Source organism: Syngnathus scovelli, chromosome 10 (assembly GCF_024217435.2).
Source record: "Syngnathus scovelli strain Florida chromosome 10, RoL_Ssco_1.2, whole genome shotgun sequence".
NCBI classification, from domain to species: Eukaryota; Metazoa; Chordata; class Actinopteri; order Syngnathiformes; family Syngnathidae; genus Syngnathus; species Syngnathus scovelli.
In genome coordinates this window covers 5,959,519-5,983,880 of record NC_090856.1, presented here as the reverse complement: position 1 = coordinate 5,983,880, position 24,362 = coordinate 5,959,519, and the positions used below count along the sequence as shown (strand labels likewise).

Genomic DNA, 24,362 nt, shown 5'->3' with positions numbered 1-24,362 from the left:
AACAACTCTCAACTGCCAATTTGAATATGAAAAATAGCAAAATTACACACTCTAGTCATGGGCAAAAATCACAAACATACTCAATTAAATTATTTTACATAATAAATGCTAGTGATTCTCAAAATAATGTGAGGTGCATATGCTCATCATCATACAGCCCTCAGACACGCGGGCTCCCTCTAGTGATATTACATAAATTTACAGTGGCTTGATTATTATCTCTTTAATATTATTGTGAATTAAACCACACATTTTTTGCCTAATCAAATGGAAAAAATTAACAACAATTTCAGAACACTGATCACAAAAACAACAGCTTACATCAATATATTTCTTAACTCTTACCACGTACTCGACTACGTTGCAGCATTTGTCAGTCCTTTACGTCAGCTGCCGTAAAGTGTCGAACTCTAACGCTACTTTGTAGAATGACTGCCTGAAGCAGTTCCATCCCAGTTAAGCTCAACATTTCTTTTCGCACGCCTCTAAAAGGGTCATCACGTCTAAGTCGAATATTTTATTCACAATCAGTATCCTCCTGCCCTGCGGGAAAGTGACGAGAGCCCGTGGAAGAAGCCTTGCTTTTAGCCAGTCATCGCCATGGCCTCCGACAGCGGCGATAGCAACCTGGACAGGGAGATGATTCTGGCTAACTTTCAGGTTTGTTGACCCGGACGACGCATGTCGGAGTGTGTTTATGTCAGTGCGCGGTGCCGTCTACCCGAGCGACTTCTTAGACGGCTCTCCCGGGCCGGCGATCGTTGTTTTCTGCGGCTAATACATCGAGCTAACCAACTGACAGCTTGCTAACTCAAGGCTGTTATTAGCATTGAACCTTCGCTGTCCCTCGTCAACACTCGAGCGAATTATGCTCGCCTAAGCACTCGGACCAAATTAATGTTTCTTTTTGCTTGCTAACCTGGACAAAAAATATATATATTTGGCCTGAAAGTGGAGATACGTTGCCTCTCATAGCTGTTAACTGTTTACCCCCCCCCCCCTCCGTCACTCATCGTACATCACGATGAAGATGTTTTTACAAAATATAGCTCGTAGTGCACTTTGAAGGGAGACAAGGGTTGTCACAAGTGTCTCAACGCGTTAAATACAATATAATGCTCTGACAGCGCATCAAACTGCACTTTGATAGAAGTCCAAAGCGTCATATTTATTCAAATCATCTGCCTGTCGTTGAATGCTCATGGGATAGCCTTTGCCTTTTCACTGTAAGGTGACACTATTTTAATTCTTTGAATAATAGAACTATTAAATGTAGTCTTTTAACTCATGCACAATGACCCTCATTCCTTTGTTCCCCCCCCCCCTACTCACAGGCATGCACTGGAATCGACAACATTGCAGAGGCAATCACCCTGTTAGAGCTTAATAACTGGGACTTAGTGGTAAGTTCATTATCCGTATGCTTGACTGTTTGACCCACACGACTCAATCGCTACTTCACTCACAGCCTTTTTGTTGATTATGTACAATGATAATTTTAGTCGGTAAAACGTATAGCCATTTGAGGTGTTTTGTCATCATCTGCATGTTTAGTTTTCAGACAATGGCACTTGATGTGAGAAGATATGCTACCCGCCAAATTAGTATTGGTAAATCCTGGTTGTAAATCTTTCAGACAGCAAATCAGGCAAAGGAAAAACAAACATACTAGCATTAATCTTTTAGACTTCTAATTATGCTGATGTCACACAAGATGATTTTGGATGCACCGTTTGGTTCGGTCGTGACTAGTTTGTGGCCTAGAGGGGAATAACAATGCCATTTCTTCGAAGAGTATGTAGAGTCCCCATGAATACTCACGACCTATAGCATGACCTCATCGGTGGCGGTAATAAAAAGCAGCTGTAGTGGGGAAAACATTTTGGAAGCTCTCCGCCAATGCTGGCAGGAATTGAAAATGGGCCACATTGTGACAGCACAGAGTCCAACTTGCATGCGCGCTGCACCTGTGAATGTGATGACTTGCACTTTTTTGTAAACACTTGAAAAACATGTTTTGGTGTGCGTGGGTCTGAATGTATTTTTGCTATTGTACTCACAAGAAAGTTTCTTAGCGGAGCAGACGATGCTCGATATCAGCACTGACTGGCTTTTAGTTTGTCTGTTGTTGCAGTGGACTACAGCGTGCGTTCGGGACGCGTCGATTCAATTGTTCCTCAAACAAAGGCTCATCGAAGCAGGCTAAATCTGTCATGTTTACTCAGATGATCCCTATTACATTACATTGCACAAAATGTCACACTATCCTTTGCCGTGATCGAATTAACCCAAACAATTTTTTTTTTTTTTGTCTATCATGACAGGCTGCCATCAATGGGGTGATACCACAAGAGAATGGCATCTTGCAAGGGTAAGCGACCCCATTCCACACGAACACAACAACATCTGGCGTGCACGACACACTTGAGCACGGACGGTTGTTGTCGTCTCAAAGGCTGTTAAGTTGAGCATGAAACCAGTGACGTCATGGAGAGATCCGCCGGACATATTTGCACAGTCGCTCACTGCGTGGGTGTGTGAGGACCGAAGAATAATCAGTGGCATGAAGTGAATACGCGTCATGGTGCTATCACACAATGGTAACAAAAGCATCTTTCAGAAAAAGGGTTAAGCAGGTTTGTTGTTGTGCTTCTCCCCTTTTCACGGCCTTTAACTGTAACTGTGAACGTAACATAAAAAATCTAGATGAAATTATAACTTTGCCGGTGCACTTTGCTGACATGTTTTAACGATCAAAATCAGGGACATGGATTTGTATCATTCTTTTGTGTCCACGACAAGAGCTTAACCTCTTTATTCAAATTTCAAAATCTATCAGAAATTTATCAGCACAAACGAATGCAATACATGACACAAAACACTAATTACAAAATACACTTTTCAAGGGGACATTCATCTGAGCTTGGCATTACACATAGTTTGTGAACAGAAAAGATTCCTTTGTACCCTTCACACCACACCATCTACGGTTAGCTGCCACTCACCAACGCACAAAGCCTCTCTGAACCCGCTCTTGTCGTACCGCATTGTGTCGTATTCACAGCCCGAGTGTGTATGCATGTGCCGCAGCGTGGTTCGGGCCCTCGGGCCATGAGATTATTGCTGCACTTTCAAAAGGGACTCAACTGGCGTGAAAGGATGCTGACTGGCAGTGTGACCAGCAAGCAACACATTTACTTAAGTGGCTGGCAACCGTCGGCCGGTTCACAAATTCTCAAGTAACTTGTGGAGTGGAGCCAGTTCACTTGGTGGCTACACAAGCACTCCTGTTTCACAATACACTTCCTTTCCCATGTATCCTCTTCTGTTGGATAGTTGGGGAGAAGCTGACAGTTTGCATCAGAAAATGTAGCTCAAGCATTTTGAAAGGTGGCCTGAGTTGAGGCAATCATTTTTTTGGCTAGAGCACAGCTCTAAATTCAAAACACCGATTTTGGTACAAGTATCATAAAAAACATATTTTATCAGGCGATATTTTAGTAACATTTTAATCATACTGTCATTCACATATAAGTTAACCCGATGGAGTCACGTATTATGTATCTCATCTTGTTGCGAACTGTTTTGACAGCAACTTTTCCAGTGATGCCAGCCAGGCCAGCATGTACGGACCTCACACCCAATCCGAAGCAGCCGACGTCGTCGGCGAAAGCGCCGTTCCTTCGCAGTCCTCTTTGTCTTCGTCCCCTTTGCCGTTGTCTTCCTTGGCTTCCACGTTTTGCCCCAGCGCACCTGCCTCCCGACACATCATCGAGCGTCTGCCTCGGATGCTCAACTTTCGGGTGGAGTACCGGCAACGCACCGTCGAGCTGGTACTGGAGGAAGGCAGCACAGTTGGTGAGCAGCAGCACTTGGACTGCATGTTGATGTCTGTCAATCACTTTGGTGCCATTTTTTTTGTTTTGTTTTGACTCTTAGGTGAAATCAAACGAATTCTTGAGGCAGAGCTCGGAATTCCTGTATCCAAAATGCAGCTGAAAGGATGGAAGAGTGGCGAAGTGTCTGATAGTGTAAGTTTAGACTCTTAATGAAGAATTATTTCTAGGGCTTGGCAATGATTTGTAGAATAATTACATTTAAGTTACATTGTTATATTCTATTTTTATTTTATTATTTTTATTAGTTTTTATGTGGGCAAAATCGTACAAAAACATTTTGCAAAAACTCAATCTCACCAGAACTCATTTGTTCAGTGTTCAAAATTCTTGCGGTGTTGGACTCAGGATGACTCAGTATTTTGACACTATCATTTTCAGTGAATCTTTTTACATTCTTACTACAATTAAAGGGTGAAAATTAAATTAAATATCTCTTAGAAAAAAGACAAATATTGCTAATCAGTTAATTGTTTTCTTAATGATTAATTTAATAAATAAATAACCATTTCTGAGTATACTGTACTCCCTGCCTCCCAGTGTTCATCTAACAAGCTCGCTCAAATTCCATTATAACAAATCAGACCATTTTGTATTGTAGCAAGCTGAAACCTGTTCTACACAAAAGATTGTCTCTTTGCTTCAGACGGTGCTGCGAAGTTTACACCTGCCAAGGAACGTCAGCCTCTATGTCCTGACCCCCGACATTACCCCTACCGCCAGCACCAGCAAAAACAGGTTTGTGGCTTCAATTACTAAAATCCTCCTTCCTTGCAACACACATGAGGCAGTGTAATAGCAAATACAGTCCACTAGGTGGCAGGCTACAACTACCAAGTCTGCAAGTCGAAACATCACTTGTCTATTTCCATTTCCTCTCATTCCTTGTGACATTTTGAGAGGAATGCCTTCTGCTGCAATATCTTGTGTAAATAATAATTTTTGTATATTCCCAGCTGACATTGTTGCTTGCTCTCTTTTCAGACTATGTATATAAATGTATATGTACTTGCTGTTGACATTATATTGTCATCTCACCTTTTTTTTTGTAAACTAGTTCGGCCCATTTTTTTTAGCAGCGCTTTTGGTACTTGAGATTTTGTGGGATTGTTCCATTAATCCAGCACCCGTCCCATTCATCTCACTGAACGCCCCGGCAGCATTAACAACCTTTCCCTGGAAAATGTCACGCACCTTGCTGTAAATCCACAGCAAGTAATACAATCACTGTTGGCAGCTGAACGCACAATCGTCCTTTCATCAGTGTCACGTAAACATCACCCGATGCAAAATATCTACCCGGAACCTCACACTAATTAAATGGTAAAAAGCTTTATTATGGTCGAAATATTTTGGTTTGTGTATTTATTTTCATCAAAAAACATTTTCTTTTTTGTATAAAGAAGATACACACATCTAAACTGACCACTAATTCTGACTATAGAAGCAAAAAAAAGTTCTCTTAAAGCTCAACATTGCGTTGACAGCTACCACCGCGTCATTTCGCGGTTTGCGCTTTGACTGCTCGTTAAAGCTAAGTGTAAAGTGGCAGCCGACGGCCGGCATCGCCACAGTGGTCCCGCACCCCTCCCGGGTTGTCTCTCTTGTCATCGTCTCACTCCTTTGCTAACCGCTGTCTTTTTAGCGCCACCCTTTGCCTTTTCCTCCAAGTGTCATCAATATCATTTTAGGTGTCGCGAGCTCATTATCCCGTCAAGCTATTTTGGTGCAGGACAGTTGGGGTCGAATCGGAGAGGGTGCCGACCCCTCCCTCTGATCACCCATATGTGTGTTTGTGTATAAATTTGTGCTCCTATAATGACCCTTCTGTCACGCAGGGATAAGTGACTGATCACAAGCGAAGGGGCGCGGTAGTATCCTGCAGCGGGACTAGACAAGCTGTTGGCTCGCCGTAAAAATAAACTACTCACACATTTGATATATCCAGTACACACAATCTGTGTTTGGTACTGGAGAGCGCCTCACCCTAAAGTTTACGAGGGTGTGTCATCACTTGAACAACTTGGCGCAGTGTAATATACTTCAATTGCAGACTTTGCACAAATACATAAGCCACATTATGCAATTAAACTTTTTCACTATCCAACGTAAATAAGCACATTGTGGACACAATAGGATTCAGCACCCGAGTATGTATTTAAGGCACACTCGCCGAAAGATTGCTGTTTTCTAAAATCGTAACCAATTTTATCTGCTCAAATATTTGTCCTGTACTCAGTGACTGTACTGAATCAGGTCCACAATGTACCCACCAAATTGTAGCGTGATATCTTTTTTTTTCTTCTATTGACTAAAAATCCAACCGTCTCCCAACGCAATGACTTTGGCTCATGCGCTTGCACACGTCCAAAAACCAAACGAGCTGATTAAACAGCGCCGCGGTGTCATTACGACTCTGCTGTGTAAACTCTTCTTAGTTTTCTTTTGTTTGATTAGAAATATATCTGCAGGCTTTTTGGGAGATTCTTTGGGCACATATTCATCTCCGCTAGTTATTTAGTTAGCGGTATGATAAGCTGTTGGCATGGCACAGTTGAGGCGCGCCCGCTTCGGCGGCTATGTCGGTGAATAAGAGCGGGTGTTGAGGAGGAGCTCATCTCTTGCATAAATGATGAAGGCCTGATGAATATTTCAAATGCGCCTCTTTGCTTTCCTCTCTGTTTATTCTCAGCTCATACTCACCTGGAGGCTGTTTGCCCAAAAATGGTTTATTTTCATTTGACCCGGCAAAGAAATTTGAAATTGCAAAATTGCTTCATTAGGAGTCAGTGGGCTTTTATTGCACCTCATCCCCGGTTTTGATGCTTTCGAGGGACAGCTCGTTTGTCGGAACGCGAGCGAGCATGCTGTTTCGGGACACGATGGCCGAGCAAAACGCAACAGAACCCGAATGGGTTCGCAAACTCCTGCTTTGTTGCGGATGCAAAAATCGGAGGCGGTAAGATGACCTTGCGTAGTCTACCTGACCTCCAACCAATCGTATTTGAGTTTGGTGAGCTTTTAACTGAACACTCCCAATGCTTTGTTTGCACGTGGAAAGGATGCATTTGCCACATTGTGTGCTTGCATGTGTTTGGCAGTGCAAGTTTATTAAAGTCTCGAGTCTGCTCTGTGCCACGGGGACTGGCAGCTTACTTCAGAATGAAAGCAATCTGTTTAGCCCGCTCTTCTCCCTTCTCTGTCTATAAATTTAAATGACATTTTCCTCCCCGGTACCCTTATGCCCATGTCAGGTACCTCCAGACGCCGCCAGTCAACCTGGAATGTCACGGAGTGTATGTGTTCAGTAAAAAAGGAGACCTCTTAAAAAAACAGAAGCAAACACTTAGGCGTCCGTATTACAACCCTTGTGATGAAGGCAGCAGGGATTCGGAATGGGCGTTTGAAAAAAAAATGGCTTATTGTGTAAATTTGATGTTAAAGCTTATATATTTGCAGGGTTTTCCACTGCAATTAAATGATTTATTCATAAGAATGTATATTCCAACAAGTGCCTGAGGCTCGGAGATAAACTTCCTGGCACGGAAATCTCCAAGCCAGCTTTAACAAAGCTAAGTAACTTAATGTTTAGATTTTTTTTGAGAACTTCAAATTGTTTAAAAGTCATGAAAACAAAAGCGGTCTCAATCAAATTCAACATAATAATCATATATATATATATATATAAAATATTAATAAAAAAAAAAAGATAAAATAAGTTAAAATAAAAAGAAAAATAAATATAAATAAAATATAATAAATAAAATAGAAATATAAATATATATAAAAATAAATAAATTAAAATATAAATAATTTCACACCTGATGCGAGAAACAGCCGAGAGACGACACGACACGCAAAATGACTCACCGCGAACATTTACATTTATACATTTGATATTTTAAGCCACTATATTTGTACCGTCGACACAACGAGCGAGCTAAATCTTGAACGGCAAACACCAAATGGCTCGTCAGTCTGCCACGGCGCCTCCATAAGATGTTCCCTTTTTTTGCTGGAAGGACAGAGTAACACTTGCAGTCAGTTTACCCTCGCTCTCTTGTCTGTTTAGAAGTCGACTTGCCTGCCAGCCGTATCTCAGGATTGTGTCCAAACATAATCACGATATTAGCGAGATGCTTATTTATGTGTCCCTACCCCTACCGCCGCTCTCTCTCTCTCTCGCTCTCGCTCGTCCTTCTGCGCAAGCCAATTACATATGCATCCATCCTTCCCACTCCGCACATTTCCAATCTTCCCCGGTTAGCTACAACAAACATTACATTTACATATTGATTCCGTAGTTTTAGTCAGTGTAAATATGCTGTCATTACTGTAAATTTGAGCTTCTGTTAGCATAAGCTCGTCCAGATCTGCTCAGATTAAGAGTGTGATTGCATAATTAATGTGTATGCTACATATGAATTCCCCCAGCCTTCTCTTTCTCCCAAGTCTTCCTCTCTCCTTGGTTTTTGAGCCCCGATTAAGTGTCTGCTTCGGCCCTTAAGCCTCCCATTGATATTCCGCCGCGTAGACCGCAGCGTTTGCTCAAAACGCTACTTAACCTCGCAGCTTATTGTAAATGAAGCTTCCAAAAGTTGATTCCTTATTGCCTCCTCCTTCACGCCAGGCATACAAAGTGTCTGCTTTAGCATTTTGGCTGCTAATTCATTGACAACTTTTCTTACATTAACCTGAATATGGTCCTAAAATACATCCAAAAACATTTCATGAGAAAATTGAACCAAATGTCTCCATGCAGTCATCTGTTTTTTTTGGTAAATGATTTCAAGTCATCTTTTGAGGATGCTGGTAACCTTGGTTCATCCATTTCATTATCGCTGGGTTGTTATCAAATGAGCTGATTGAAGGACCTCAAGCTGTTTTTGCGTCAGTGCAGTTTGAGTGAAGCTCTGGCCAGGCTTGTTTAGACATAACCTGTGAAGTAGGTGACAAGCCCCTGGAGGAGGTGTCCTGCTCCCCCTAGAGCAGCGCTATATCACTTAGGAACGTGTTTTAGCTTGCCTTTTACTCGTTGCTTTTAATGTTTGTTAATCTTTGACCACCTCGTTTTACCCACGTCACACAATCGACCTTTTTGTCAGATCTAAATGTATGTAAGGTATCTCTTTAAAATGATTCGTCATCAGTATTAGAGACGCTCGATACCAATTTTTTCAAAACCGATACCAGTACTTTTTCTCTTTATGTGCATTTAATTTCCTACACCATGTTCCTGTTACCATTTCTCTCTGTCTCCCTCTTTTGTCAAGTTCTCTCCCAGACTCGCTTAACCAGAACTTCCTGCTGGTCATCAGTCACCGTGAGGCCCAGAGGGACTACAGCCTCAACTTTCCGGGCTCTCGAACCATACAAGAGGCAAGTGCAAACGAAGGCTACACGCAGATCCTTTTAAATATGCACGCTTGCATACGTAATATTCCCGTGCTCTGGTTTCCCATCACACAGCTTTCGTTCCATTTGCTGAACATTGCTAGTCTATCTCAACCGTCCATTCATTATTCATCCGAAATGATCACGTTTCCAAGTAGGTAATTACTCTCGCAGCTGTGGCCCGTTCCCCCCCCTGCCCCCCCATCGCAGTCAAGTGACTTTTAGTCTTAGCACTTGAGAAGAATTGTTTGATTTGGATAGAACGTTAAGTGTTTTTTTTTTTTTTTTTTTTAGCCTGCAAGTAAATGTTATTGGACTTGGTGCGAGGATGGATATTTCTTTTCCCGTTTTTTTAAAACTAATTATTCTGTCGCAATGGGACGTTACCGCTTGCTCACTGCTGCCTCCATGAGTGTGAAGATCATACTGATAATAATCAAGCTGCGAGCAGGGTTTTTCTAATGGTGGTAATTGACCAGATTAGGAAAACCAGCATCCGAACTTCCCCTGATTTCCTGCCTCTCTCTCTATTTGCGCTGTCCTATTCCTCTTTCTCATCTTCTTCTCTTCTTCTCAGCCAGATGGTTTTTGATGAGCACCCACTGTGAACCTTAAGTGTTTCTACTGGGATTACAAACACTGGGGAGGGTTCCCCGTGGTGTGGGAGGAGGAAAAGCACGGTTCCAGAAAGTAGGCTAAGGACTGTCGGCATAGCGGGGGTGCCGTAAGAGGCCGTAGGGAGCCGCCAAGGGACAATGTGGGCTTTAACGGGCCTCCATGTTGTGGTCTTTTCCTTACGCATGCTTGTCTTTAGGCATCTCGGGGGACCCCTGGAGAGAAAATGAGGCCCAGAACTTTAACCTGAATAGATTTGGATTCTGCTCACCCCGTGTTGACCATGCCCTTCTACATATTTACTCTTTAGCATAAGGTCTTTTTTTTTTTTTTTTAACTGTGATGATTAATAATGTTGTCACACTACGTAGGCAGTTATTGACAAGGTCCGTCTGCAAGTTATCAATACGCAAATGAAATTGCGTCATGGTGTGAATTAAATTGGAAATTCCTATAGAAGACAGGTGGTTAATGAAATTGAAATACTTAGGTAAGCTTGGTTTAAAAAAAAAAAGCAAATAGTCATTTTTGATGAGATTGTTGATTCATTGCTTCATAACTCAAATAGGGCAAAATGAATTTCGTTTGCTCTGAATGTAGCTCTGAGGTCGTGCATAATCTAGCCTCAAAAAGAAATTCTCACCAAATTAAAAAAAAAAAAAAGATTCTCTTAATTATTGCCATTTTTGATTGGTTAATTAACGGAATTTGATCAAATGCAGCATCCATCAATCCATTTTCTGTATCCGGGTTGCCAGGCACCGGAGTTTGTCCCTGCTGACTTTGAGCATAAGTCAGTTTACATTTCAACCACTACTGGTCACCAGTCAATCACTGTGCGCTGATGGAAATGAACACAAAAACATTCGCTTCTCTGCCTGCACATAAGTCAGCCGAGTAAACCTGCTGCACCATCCATCAGTGACTCCGCCATGCAGGATAGCCAAGTGTATTTGTGCTACTACTAGAACTTGAGAGTGCAACAAAGAAGTAACACCATATTCAAGCCGCCTGGCTCCCCTTTTCTGTTCATACTGTGTCTAGTCACAGACATATGGACTCCACTACAGAGCGCGCTTCTCTGACTGCACACTCTTTTGTCCCGCTGAAAACTAGCTGATGGTCTTGCTTGTGCATATCAATAGGCGCAGTCCTGTCTTCTTATTTGTCTTTGCAAAAGGCTCTGGCTTTGCCTTGTGGCTCTTTGGGATCTACCCTTGCCCCTCCTTTTCTGCGCCTTCATTCTCCATGTGTATCCCAGTGTCCCGTCTCTAACTTCTTTCTTCTCCGGGTCCAGAGCACAGGACTGGGTACACTCTGATTGGCATTACTAGACAAGAGTGTGGGGGTAAGTAGCTGGCTAGCATGTGAGCTAAGCTGTAGAGCAAATGTTTGCCAGGGAAGTTGCGGGGAGAATAGAGATGGCTGCCGAGCTCCGAGTTGTCCGTGACCAGACCCGTTGTCCTGGGGATTTCCCGCCGACGCTGCCCCCCCGGGGTTGGGCCCGGGGCCCATCCGTGTTTCGCAGCTGGGCGTCATATAGGGACCAAAAGATGACAAGGCCGCTGTGTTGAGAAAAGGAAGGGTGGCTAAAATAAAGGAATGAAAGACATCTGGTGCCTTGGGGAGATGAAGAAAGGGAGGCACGAGGGAGAAAGCTTGTGACTGTTTAATGGAAACTCTTTGATTGGCTTCCAGGCGAGGATTACAGGCAATTGGCATTTACAATCATCGGATCATTAATTTTGCTGTGAGAAGCGTTGCCTTGTCGCTCAGCACTAGGGCAGACCAGTGTTCCCGGTTGCTTTTGCCAAACACCACTACCTTAAGGACTTTTTTTAAAGTCATGAGCTATCCTTCAATAAATGCATATTATCTAGCGCCCAAAAATAATGAGGAATTTTTTTTCTAGGTAACCTTTATCACAATATTATATTTTCCATATTTGTCACCAAGAAAAAAAATCATTCAGTTTAGATTATTTTTATGGAAGACAGGGGGCAGCATTAGACAGTATTGCTACTATATTGTATTGGACAGGCTCAATGCTGTCCGTAAAACTCAATAAAGTACCGCAACATACATTTAAATACTTTGAGATGTTACAAGTACAACGTATTTATGCTTTATAAGGTTGCGACGTGTAATCATGTGACGCCGTGTTTTCCTTCCACAAAGGGAGCAGCTTGTCCTCTACGTTCAATTTCTGTCTCCACTCTTCCTCAGTCCCCCACCTCTCACCTTCACTCTCTCCGCGGTGGGCATTAGTTTGTTGTTTCTCTCAGGCTGCTTTAACCTCTGACAGCAGTCTCTTCATTACTAGTGTTTATGCCTCTCCTTTCCTCCCTTTAGCCCTCTTCTCATCGAGTGGCTAGGCGGTCAGGCAAATCCCTGTAGTGCGGCTGGTCAAACATAGATATTACACTCTGTAATAACACTGGCCACCCGCTCTGACCCCGAGCCCTCCATCCTGGCTATGACTTCTCATCATGAAGGGTCGGCTCGGCTCGCTCGGTATGGTGAAGGCTTCACAACTGATGGACAAAGGGGTGCCTTGTGCCACTCATTTATTTTTATTTTTTTCCGGGGCCCGCTGTAATTCACTGTTGCTCCTAGCCTGATGCAAACTCAATTAGCCGCAATATTAGCACGTCTTCGGACAAATATGTCTTCAGTCCAGTATTCCAGTATTTGTAGCGTTCTTAAAGTTTCCACCTGCCTGAGCCAGCAGCCCCTTTCGTACGCTCGGGGGATCCATCACTCCTCAGTACTTTTTACAAAGACGGGATTTGACCCGTGGGCTTTGCCTTACAATGGGCCGTTTTCTCAGCATCGGTGTCCAGCCCCGCGGGCCCCGAAAACTGTGGATCTCGCTAAACAAATGCAGTCGAATCCACGTCCGCCAGCGCTCAGACACCGGTGGGCTTTGATCACCTTTCGGCCGGCGCACATCAGGCTGGCGTTAGGCCTTTAAAGCAACAGTGCCGCTGGACGGTACAGCGGCGGCACCCTTTGGGCCAGGCGCTGCCGGCTACAAACTGTTTAAAAGCAAGGAATGTTATTAATCGACGCAGATACAGCATCAGCCGCGCGTGAATGGAGGAAGAGAAATACTGTTCATTTCAGAACGTGGGGCTGTTGATCCTGGGCATTAGCTATGGCATCTGAGGAATGTTAAAAACACTGCCCCCATGTTTTTTTGTCTTGGTGTGGCTCTTCTTTACCCTCTGTCTTCTTTTGTAATCGTATTCACTTTATTTAAAATAAAAATAAAAAATTTGCAGATTTAGCCATTGCTAAAACCACGTCGATTTCTAATGTCCCTTATGATTACAGGTGAAGAGGAACGTGTCAGACCTAACCAACATCCCAGTACGGCATCAACAGTGGGAAGGATGGCCAGCATCCGCATCTGACGACTCTGTAAGAACCCCCTGAAATTGACTTTTTCGACATTACATTGATTTGTGTAATAGTTCGACCTTGCGCTATTTATAGCGTTGGGTTGAGCCACTTGTTGCCTTATCTTGTGTTTACCTGCCAATGGCTTCATGCGGTCAGAGATTGACGATCTCTCGTGCTTGATTCCAACACTTAAGTACCATTAAGATTGCATTTGGAAATGCATCGGAACCGTGCCGTGCCAAAGCCATCTGTCAGAAGCAAATTAAGATGTCAAAGTCCACTCCCATCCCGCGCCCTCTTTCTGTGGACATTATAGCTCACATCATTGAGTCCCACTGACCTCACTCATCCCGAGGTCGCTCGTCCCGGCCATTCATTCTCAGCACAGTCAAGCCGATCACAAGTAGAACCTGGAGGAACCTCTGACCCCTTTTGTCTCAGCTTGGCTTTGACAGCGTATGTGTTCCCATGCTAATTGTAAGGGACGCTTTATCGTGCTACACTGTGAAGCCGCTGCGCACATATTCTTAGGTTCACCCCTAAGCTAACGTTTTCCTTTTAGATCTATGCGATTGTGGTTTTGGCTGAAGAAATTGTATTGGCTTCTTCTATTTTTTTTTTTTTTTTTTTTTACCCCTACCCAAAGCTGCGTTCACAAAGGCAACTTAATTACAGTTTCAGTTTAGATGTGTTTCTTAAAAAAATATTACTATTTTGATGAGCCCTGTATTTTTGCAAAAAATAAAATTAACCAACAATAGTCAGACATTCCTTTTGAATTGTGGCTTATCAGAATTATATTTTAAAAAAAAGAAACAGTCCCGGAGAAAAATATGATAACCTTAACTTAAGATGTTGTTGCATAACCCTTTGAGACAATCACTGTTTTTTTTTGTTTAAATTTTATATAGTGCTCAACAGTAGCTCCCCATTGGTAGTTATTTTGATATGACCTATCGAGACGTTTCGGGCCTGTTCACCACCTGGATGAGGCGATATTAAAAAGCCAGAGAGACAGAAGTGTAATAATGGCCTCTGCCTCAGCCTCAGCCCCCTTATTGAAACGTCTGACGGTATTAACAGAGAAAGCCTGGGACTTGGCTGGCCAAGCAGGTGGGTAGGCAAGCCAGTGTTAGTGTCTAGCTCATTAGCCCAGTCTCATCTCCCGGGGTTTGGACCAATAAACATGGCAGCCCAAAGGCCCGAGATTACGTTTCGCTCCGCACACCACTTGGCCGTCGTTGGAATCGATTACCACTTAAGTCGATTTCCTTCTCTTTAATTGTGTTATATTACTGTGTTTGTCTGCTTGAATCGACATTGGTCTGTATTTGTTTTTGCAATTATTCCTATTACTCACTGTGTCTAGGCTTGAAAATCAAACTCCGATCCATCTGTACAGCAGTCTGTAACATCAACGGACAAGAACAGGGGAAAGTCGAAAGTTTTATATAATACACTTTTGAGACTCGGGTTTACTTGTTCTAAATTTAGAATATATGCTTAGGAAATAAAGTAAAGTGATTTAATTTACTCCGCACTCAAATTTGTACGCACTTACAAAACCTGTAATTGTACAAACAGTGTTTTAACAATCCCAACTATCATACATTAATTTACAAATCCTCCAGTTTTGACTAACTGAAGCGTGATTTGTTTTAATTAATTAATTAGGTAATTATTTATTGATTAATTAAAAGCCAAACATTGTGTGGGAAAGTTCCACAAGTCTTCCTGACGGTTTATATATATATATATTTTTCTTTGGATTTTCTTTTTTTTTTTTCATTCTTTCATCCTTTCTTCTCTTTCATTCCCTTTATTTCCTTCTTTTTTCCCCATTTTCTTTTTTCCTGCATTTTTTTCTTTCGTTTTTTCCCCCCTTTTCTTTCTTTATTTCTTTTGGGCACATTTTCGCTTTGCAATGTTGAAACCTAAATTGTAGCGTACCATTTTTTTAAGCACATCAAGCAGCAGTCAAATCAGTCATTTGAATACTGCTTGGCTCATTGGAAGATTAACTCAGTTTTTTTGCTTCTTGCGAACAAAAGAGGCCTTGGAGTCATGCCATTGTGCCCGTAATTGTGTCATGTATTGTTAAGTGTCGAAACTTGTTTGTCAGAAAGAAATTCTCACATTTCGGAGAAACTCACTTCGATAAGTGTTGCGTCACCTTGGTACTGCCTTAGTCCTCAGTGTGTTTCATTGTTTATTGTTCTCCAAGTTATTCAAGGTCCTTGAAATTAGATCAGGATGGATCATACTCATGTATCACAAGAGTTTATTCAGTGTTATTGTATGCGCTTTTCTGCTTCACTTACCTTTTTATGCGGGCCTCATGAGTCTATATGATTGGCAGTGCTTTCTCTCTACCTGTAGGAGTGATTGGCAGGATTCTTTTATTACATCCCCTCATCCTCTCAAGCCCTCAACCCCCTCTCCATCCTGCAGGCCTGTAATTGCTGACATTTATGTAGTGTTTCATGGTGTTTGCTAATGTATTAATGCTGCAGAGCCCGAGAGATGCCTCGCCTTGTAGGCCAGCCGCCTCTCTCCATTTCCCAGCCGGCATTAATGGAATCCTTCTCTACCTGACAGTGGCCTATGAAATCATAGTTTTATTGTTTGGAGGTAGTGAAGGGGGGGGCTTTGGTTTCCATAACGACACAGCTGCGCCGTAAGCTCAGGAGACCCCGCTCTCGTTCGATTGTCTGCTTTCAGGTGACATTCAGCTTCGTGTTCCGTCTGTTGCAGTTTCCATTTTCCTTCATCGTAACGGGCCTGCTCGTGTATATTTTTACGTAGTCGAAAATAATGTTAGTAGTGGATGTAAGGTCACAGTTTAGGATGCATCTTGGGAAGCGAATCTCATCAGTTTCATCCACTTGAGACATTTTGTCACGCTTGCCCCTGTCCTTTATTCATCCCATGAAAGAAACAGCAGAATAAGGTTTGCCATCAGCACAGTTGTCAGCCTTCATTATCTCACAACTTCCATGCGCTCTAATCCAAACATTGTGTACACAAGAAAAAAAAAATTAAACAGAAAGAATGAAGGTAGAGAAGGGGAAAAGAGTGCGAGGTAACAGAGTAGTGGCGGGAGGGGAGGGAGTTGGGGGGCGACATTCTTTTCCTGTATCGGCCACTGAATGCTCGGACCCTCAATGCAAGTGTTAATTAAAAGAATCCAAAAAAGAGGAGCCAGGTCCTTTTGTGAGAAGATGTGGGAGAGGCCAATTTGCGGGGTGGCTATGGGGAGGAGTTAACCTCGTCACCCCATCCTCTCATGCCCTGCGGCGCTTCAGCCTTGTTTCCACATTTCACCGCTGAGCCTTCAAGCTGCACTTGTGTACCTCAACATCGGGGAGAAGCCATGGGGTCAAAGCCAGGAAGAGGATTGAGAGGCTCTCCAGTCTCCACTCCCAACTTTTTTTTCTCCTCCTCGCATCCTTGTCAGTCCCAAAAGCCCGCAAGCTGTTTTTGACAGGGGAAGTGATCAACTTTATTTATACACTTATGAGGCCCTCGGACCAAAGCCCCTCATTGTGAGCAGTGTGGGCAAAGGGTTTATGGAGATCCCCTCTCGACGGCCGCTGTTAAGATTCTCACGTTTGAGTGCCACTCGATGGGGGGAAACTTGGCAGAATAGTCGCCATAGTCCTTAAGACTCACACCCTTGATGTGTTTGTCTATCTCAACACCTACGACATCTCTTTCCACCCACTTGTAGTTCACCTCTCAAATCCGACTCGTGGCCCCGTTCGTTTTGTCCCCTTTTCCATCACGCTTGGCTTTAAGAAATATGAATTGTAAGTTTATTCAGTGCCCCGGCCCAGAGTGCTAACCAAAGTGGAGTTGAGTTACAAGAGTAAATATGAGCCAATCCAGTTAAGTGTTCTTCGTTGGTGTTCCTGGGGTGTGACACTTACACTCAAGTACACTCGATACAAATTGGTAATACGCAAGAAACACAATCTACTACACAGTCAAGTAGATGGGAGTTATTTTTTTTTATAATAGTTGAATCGTCAACATACCTTTTTTAATTTAACTTTGTCCATATGCTTGGAATTTCAGATTCTCCATAGTGAACACGATCCAATTAATGTAGTGCTCCATGAAACGGGACCGATTATTTTTGTGTCATTAATTTTGCCAATTTTCTGGCATGTAAGAACCAAACCAGTAACCGAATCATTATTAATTTCTGGTTTGTGCATTTTTTGGAACAATTGAAATAATGTTATGTTTTTGAAAATGAAAACTTTTTTGTATCCAATTCATCGATTGACCAAAACAATCGTCAATCGGTTATTTAAATAATCGTTGGTTGCAGCCCTATTTTAATAGAATACTTTTTTTGACATGGAAGCGGAAATTCCCAATTTATTTCTAACATGCCTCATTTTGTTTTTAAACAGCCCTCAGCTCTCTTTTGACTAATTTTGGGGGACTTCAAACTTTTTGTGTGAGAATTGTCTGCAGATGGTGTCGTGGACATTTGGATTGTATCAACATATGTTTCTTACCCACCAAACGTTTTAATGTTGCTGACACGGTTGAGTGGTCACTGTGTTCTTTTCCGCCATAGAAGTGTAGACCTGCATGAAGAATCACTCTCTTTTTAAGGACACACAACTCCCTGCGGTCTGCGCAGGCCTTTTCAGACTCAATTGGCGTTGCATGTAATCGTGTCCTGATTCAACCTCGTCCAGCTGCTCTTTGTGTGTCCGAACAGATCAGAGCACCTCTGCAGGGGACGAGCAACCCCGCCCTTCCCATCCCAGCCTGCGTGCCCTGACTCAGTCCTGTTTTTTTAGAAGTTCACTCTCCCAGAAAAGGAGTCTGCTGCATCTGGGCTTTCTGTATTCACTTTCTCTTTCACAATTACCACGTCAGTGAATATAGTGTTGTATCGTTCGGACAATGCTATCATTCACGTCGCTGGAGATGGCAAGATACTACTGCCAGTCATCCCTTTGATGGCTTTTGTGGACGGCAATTAAGATGTTATCTTGTTGAGGAAATATTGACTCAGATTTTTTTTTTTTCTGTTGTGTCCTCACATTGTTATATGATGGCAATTAATCTCCGATCGTATCGCTTTTTTAAAGGCAGGTGTCTTTGGTTTCACTCTGCTTTGTTCAGCTTATATTGTCAATGTCCCTGCGGGCCTAAGCCTGCAGATAGCGTTTGTAATGAGTCCCTACTGCATTCTGACATTTTCAGTACTGACTTTGGATTTGACAGCTCATTAGTCTGTCGTTTTCAGTGTGAAAGTCATTTAAGGTTTTTTTTTTTCTTATTACTTAGCATATCAATAAATAAATCTGGTCGAAGAAAGAAGCAGGCAGTTCATTTTCCAAAGGGCCCATTTGAGGAATTAGAATCGTTTTTAAAGGCCACACCAACATGCTAACTTCAACTTGTGTTCTGTATAAATTTTAATGTATTCATATAAAATATTAAATTGGCCAATTTCAAAATCTGCTATTTGGTTTATAAAATTGGGCCAAACAAAATAACCAGCATTCATTATTACTATTTAATCAACATCACCAAAAAATATAACTGAAGTTTGCATGACATTACGAGCACGAACCGTAAGTTTGGGAAATAATTGTCTGTGTGAATCCACCTCTTCCCTCCACTTGCAGTAAAATAGTGTTTTATTTTGACTTCAGCTAGATGTGACCTGTGCTAGGTCTAGTCTGAATTTTCTGAATGACTTTTTTATTCTCTGTCTTAGATAACGCTAGCTGCCTCTGGGATCAACTATCCCTGCCATCATCTCACTGTTTGCCGAAGGTCCTCACCAGCCAATGCCCAGGAACCAACAGAAGAGGTATTTAGATTTACACACACAAATGCTGTGCATGACTCTCCTCCTTTGTATTGTTTGTTTATATACAAACTAAAAAAAAAAAAAACATGGGAAAGAGATGCGTCTGTTACTGACATTTGTAAAAAAAGGAGTCATTTCCATTTCACAGTGCGCAGATGTCCACATGATCAGCGACAGCGAGGGGGATGATTTAGAGTACACGACAGAGTTTGGTGTGGATGATTTGGAGATGTTTGGAGCGGGCACCTCCACCTGTCGGAAAACGCCTATGAGTATGTACAGTGGGCCATCGTCACACATTCTCTCATGCCGAAGCCTCGCTAGCACAACGCTGACCATGCATAATTTGCCTGTGCAGTGCCCGAGAATAGTGAGAATGAAGCTGATGCCTTACTGCACTTTACTGCTGAATTTTCTTCAAGGTGAGCTCAGGAATTTGCTTTACGAACCCAAAAGCTGCAGTCTGTTAGCATGAAACAATATGTACTCTTTTGTTTCCTGCAGGTATGGAGAAAACCACCCAGTGTTCTTCATTGGGTCTTTGGAGGCAGCGTCTCAAGAGTCCTTCTATGGAAAAGCCAGAGAAGTAAGTCAGCCAATATTTTGACCTTTGCAATACAGCACAGTAATTATATTAACAACATCATAGTAGAGCAAAGTCACACAATCTGGCTAACTTGCAAAATTGATAGGAATAGTTTAGTTGATTACAATTATTCCCCAAAGCCATCAAATGTTCACCCTGGCTGCAGAGGTTTATTTATAGATGCGCCCACCCCCACCCTGGTGTTTTTCGCCTTTTGTCCTTTTAAGGAAGCACGTATCAACTGACAGCTTGTGTGGATTACACTCTCATTAGACGGTGAGGACACAGCAAGATGTTAGGGGAGTTCAGATCACCCGGCACACAGCGAGCGAACACAACTCTGAGATGGAGAAAATTAGACATGCAGGAATCAGTCAGAGAGGACACAAGTAAATATGGTGACAGTGGAGGATTGAGATGGTGGAGAAAAAAAAAAGAATCTTAGCGTTTCATCTGCTTCTCAGCTGATCCCACCTCCTAAGCCGGTGCAATATGGCCGCCTTCTCCCTGGTGTTCACCCTTTCTGTACTGCACTCAGCACCAGGCCATTTTCACTGTTGTTGTTTTTTTTGTTTTAGTCCGGGGAAATCTTGATTTAGCCTGCCAACTGTGCTGCGGGCTTTAGCGAAAACGGATATGCACAAAGAATTGTGGAAGAAAACAGAAGCTTTTTGAGCTGCTCTTTGTTTGTCCTGTTTTGTCGCAACCATCCGAGACGCCAGGCCACAAAACTCTTGTTTGGCACTTTGCTTCCGTATGCGGATGATTACATCGAAACTTTAGCCATCCATCTGACCAACCCAAAGTCTTTGCCGCCACCTCCTCCATTAACGCCATATTGAACTGAACTGGAACAGCATAATGAATCTATAAACAGATGAATCAGTGGCACTCTTTCAAAGCCTGGGAGAAGCTAATCACTAAGCAAAACACTACATTTGATGAAGTGTTTCTGAAGACGGAGGCGCATGGCTGTTGAGATGCACTCAATCCGTCCTTAATGAAAATGCTTTGGGCCGCCGAGGCGAGCTGAGCTGAGCCGAGCCCTCTTGGGGATCAGCGGTTAGTCGGAACGAACAGAGAGATAGGCCACCCATCGCTAACCACGATCCCGGCTAAATCCACATCAACGCAGCGGTTAATCACTCTAACCCCTCTCTCCTCTGCCGGCCACTCCTCTGCTGTCTGCCACACACAAAGACACATCAAAATTCATAGCTCGCTAGAGTGGGGAGTTCGGGGATTTATCCCTGCCAAGTATCCGCTTTAGAATCCGCCAATAGCTCCTTCAGAGTCAAGAGGAAAGAGCACAACCAAGATGGCATCTGGCATTTTGAAGCACGGATAAAATGAAGAGCTCGGAATTACAAGCTACTCTGTCTTGACGCGATAGGTGAACTCGAAGGAGTTACGGGACAGCGAATAATAAATAGCGATCGCATTAGCTGCGTTTTTATTAGCCGCAGAGGTTTTAAAGAAGCCACGTCAATTATACAAGCATGAAATCCAAAACCAGTAAGATGAGTAAAGTCGCAGAGATTTGGAGATTAAAAGTGGACCATGTTTCCGTTTGTACGACGTTAAGCTGTTATGAGCAAACCGCCTGTGTGGCTGCTCATTGATCTCAAAAGTGTTTTCCCACAGTGTCCGCAAGGTCATTAGATCAGTCATTTGAGCTCTTCATTTTCAAGTGTTTGCTTTTCCACACTGAGCTGCCTGCCATCTGTATTGCAATCACTACCTGCTCTTTCCTCTGCTTCTCCATTTTACTCCCCTCATCAAGTGCTGGCTGGTTGCTTCAAAAAAGTGATTAGATACCCCTAAAAATATTCCCAACACCTGATTCTTATCTGTTGCCATTTATACACCATCCACTTTTAAAATAAAATAAAAAGCTGCTGATCTTGCCACATGGTAGATTCTGATTTATTTCTACATATATGTATTTTAGTGTCTGGCAAGTGTCAGTGGTATTAGCAAGATAATCCAAGGCAGCCTGTGCTGTTAGATATGGAACGGCCACCTGTTATCACATTATTTGTCAGTAATTGGTGGCCATGTCATAGCTTGTCCAACAGTTGTAATATTGATTTAATTTCCCCTTTCCAGGTCAGAAGGTCACAGGGCTTCACATTTATTTGATGATATTTAGAGTTTTAATTTCGAAGATTGCTATTCGAGTGTGGGGAAAAGTCTCAATTGTTCACCTTTTTCTCTTATATAACAGATTAGGTTTTTATTTGTTAATTAATTAATTAATTTTTTATGGATGGATGGATGGATGGATGGATGGATGGATGGATGGATGGATGGATGGATGGATGGATGGATGGATGGATGGATGGATGGATGGATGGATGGATGGATGGATGGATGGATGGATGGATGGATGGATGGATGGATGGATGGATGGATGGATGGATGGATGGATGGATGGATGGATGGATGGATGGATGGATGGACACGCACACTGCTGACAACATGCGCACACACTCATGCACACACAAAGCGGGCTCAGATTTAGGTGAGCAGGTGTGAAGAAAGGCGATGGGGTCACTGTCTAACTCAGGTTGGACCTAGTAATTTAGCTGAACGGGGATTTGCTCCTCCCCGCTAAGACAGGCAATACAAAAGAGCCAACTTGAAAGCGGCAGGAGAACACAGGGGCTACGGACAGTTTAACCAAGATGAAGGAGTTCAGTTGGCCCAAATAACCACTTTGATTAGTCTTTGCACTTGTGCTAATTGAGCACGCATGTACGAGTACCTCGCCGATGGGCGCAACCAACACGCTTTGGTTTCGAGCATGTGTTGGGATGACAGCGTTTGAGCATGTATCGGGTTGTTTTTTTTTTTTTTTGTTTGGTTTTTTCTTTTCCCCCCTTCAAGTTGTAAAAGTCCACCCTCCTCTCTCACTCATTCCTCACTCAAGACTGAGTTTGCTTGTCTTCTCAGCATGAGTGTTTAATCTTTTCAGGCCGTTGAATCGGCCCGATGAATGAGTCCCCGGCCCCTTCTCTCTAGGAGCCCTGGAGATTATTCTAAAGCTCTAATCGTTGAGCAAACACAGCAGTGCTCGCCCATTCCTATTCGACAGAGGCCACAATATAGCACAACTTGGGCTTTCACTCTCCCTCACATTTAACACCCTGTGTAGATTTGTTTTTTTTTTTTTTTTTGCGCAGCCTAGATGACTACTCCTGAGAAAAGGACCTTCTGACTCTCCCTGTCACCAAAACTGAACCGAGACTTTTTCTTTTTTTATTTGTTCTTTTCATTGCAAGAGAACTGACATGTAATTTTGAGCGCATTATTTCCAACATTGTCCTTTAGAACCTTATTGTACTTGTGGCTGTGTTTGTTTTTTAATTATAGTCAGCGGGGAGAATGGCGGGCTTATAGCGTGGTGTCAATATCTTTGGATTTGGAGCTTCGTCAATATTGTCTGCCCCTGCCGCGACTAACCTGAGCGCAGTCTGTTGGCATTTGGTGTAAAATAGAGCGATCTGTCTGTTTTGTTTTCTCCATATCTTTGATGCCTCTGAGAGAGCTTTTATTTACACCACTCTCCACTTGATTGCGTGTACTATTTGCCAGTGGTGGCCTTGCTTATGCCTATCCAAGTCATGCAGTCTCTTCACCCAATCTTTGGTTAGATTTTTACCACTGATCAATTGATAATAATCAATCAAACGGGAAAAGAATCTTTAACAAATGGTCTCCTTTGCAGAGAAAGATGCTGGCCATCTACCTCCACAACGACGACAGTGTCCTCAGCAATGTCTTCTGTTCCCAAATGATGTGTGCCGACTCCATCGTCTCCTACCTGAGCCAGAACTTCATCACATGGGCCTGGGACGTCACTAAAGAAGCCAACAAAGCCAGGTAGCAGCGTCACCTCGGTGGCGGGGGGATTTTTTTCGGATCTTGGTCAGGCGATGCCGCTGGGTGATGATCAGGAGTGGCTAGATAATAAATATGGAATTGTCTTCTTTTTATCATGAAGATCATAGTTCTTGTATTTTTATATTTATGTATATATATATATCTTTTATTTATATATATTTATATATATATATATAATATATATTTTATTTATATTTTGGGTCATGTGACATTCACAAGCTGAACCGTGATTGGTTGTTAGCAGATCCTCAGCACAAATGCGATGATGTCGTTTTCAGAAGACAGCAAGTCTTAAGTGTATTAAATGTACATAAAAAAAATATTTTTATCAAATTGATTATAGAAAAAAAAAATACTGAGTTTCTACTGCTAAAAATGGCTTAATAAGTCCACCACGTGTCTTCTCCACACTTGTGCGACAGTTAGGAATATTCAGATGCCACTTAAAAATAGCTAAACAAATATTTTATTACGCTGACAGTTTAAACCTGGAATAAGTAATTCCCCTTATTTCCAATTAAGAAGGCGACGGCAGGTGGACCTGCATTATTCCCCCCCTCCATTCCTCATGTTTCCCTCTTTCCTAATTTTCATTTTGAATCTCCCACTAGCCAAGTGTTTTCCCCACTCCTGAGAACCCCCTCGAGTTAAGCCTGCCCTCTGGTAGGAACCGTTTAAGAAAGACTCGCACCCTGACCTCATCCCTCCATTATTT

At 42.7% G+C, this 24,362-nt stretch overlaps 1 protein-coding gene across 1 annotated transcript in view; it reads left to right on the top strand.

Annotated features, from left to right (window-relative positions):
• The first annotated feature begins 376 nt into the window (after window positions 1-376).
• faf1 (Fas (TNFRSF6) associated factor 1) overlaps window positions 377-24,362 on the top strand; it is a 36,508-nt gene continuing 12,522 nt past the window's right edge. The window contains exons 1-13 of the mRNA XM_049725856.2: window positions 377-660; window positions 1,335-1,403; window positions 2,325-2,371; window positions 3,593-3,858; window positions 3,940-4,031; window positions 4,543-4,634; window positions 9,170-9,275; window positions 13,242-13,328; window positions 19,060-19,155; window positions 19,304-19,427; window positions 19,514-19,577; window positions 19,660-19,741; window positions 23,472-23,626. Of these exons, the coding sequence (XP_049581813.1) occupies window positions 601-660; window positions 1,335-1,403; window positions 2,325-2,371; window positions 3,593-3,858; window positions 3,940-4,031; window positions 4,543-4,634; window positions 9,170-9,275; window positions 13,242-13,328; window positions 19,060-19,155; window positions 19,304-19,427; window positions 19,514-19,577; window positions 19,660-19,741; window positions 23,472-23,626 (1,340 nt within the window). The 5' untranslated portion in view covers window positions 377-600. The remainder of the gene's footprint in view (window positions 661-1,334; window positions 1,404-2,324; window positions 2,372-3,592; window positions 3,859-3,939; window positions 4,032-4,542; window positions 4,635-9,169; window positions 9,276-13,241; window positions 13,329-19,059; window positions 19,156-19,303; window positions 19,428-19,513; window positions 19,578-19,659; window positions 19,742-23,471; window positions 23,627-24,362) is intronic.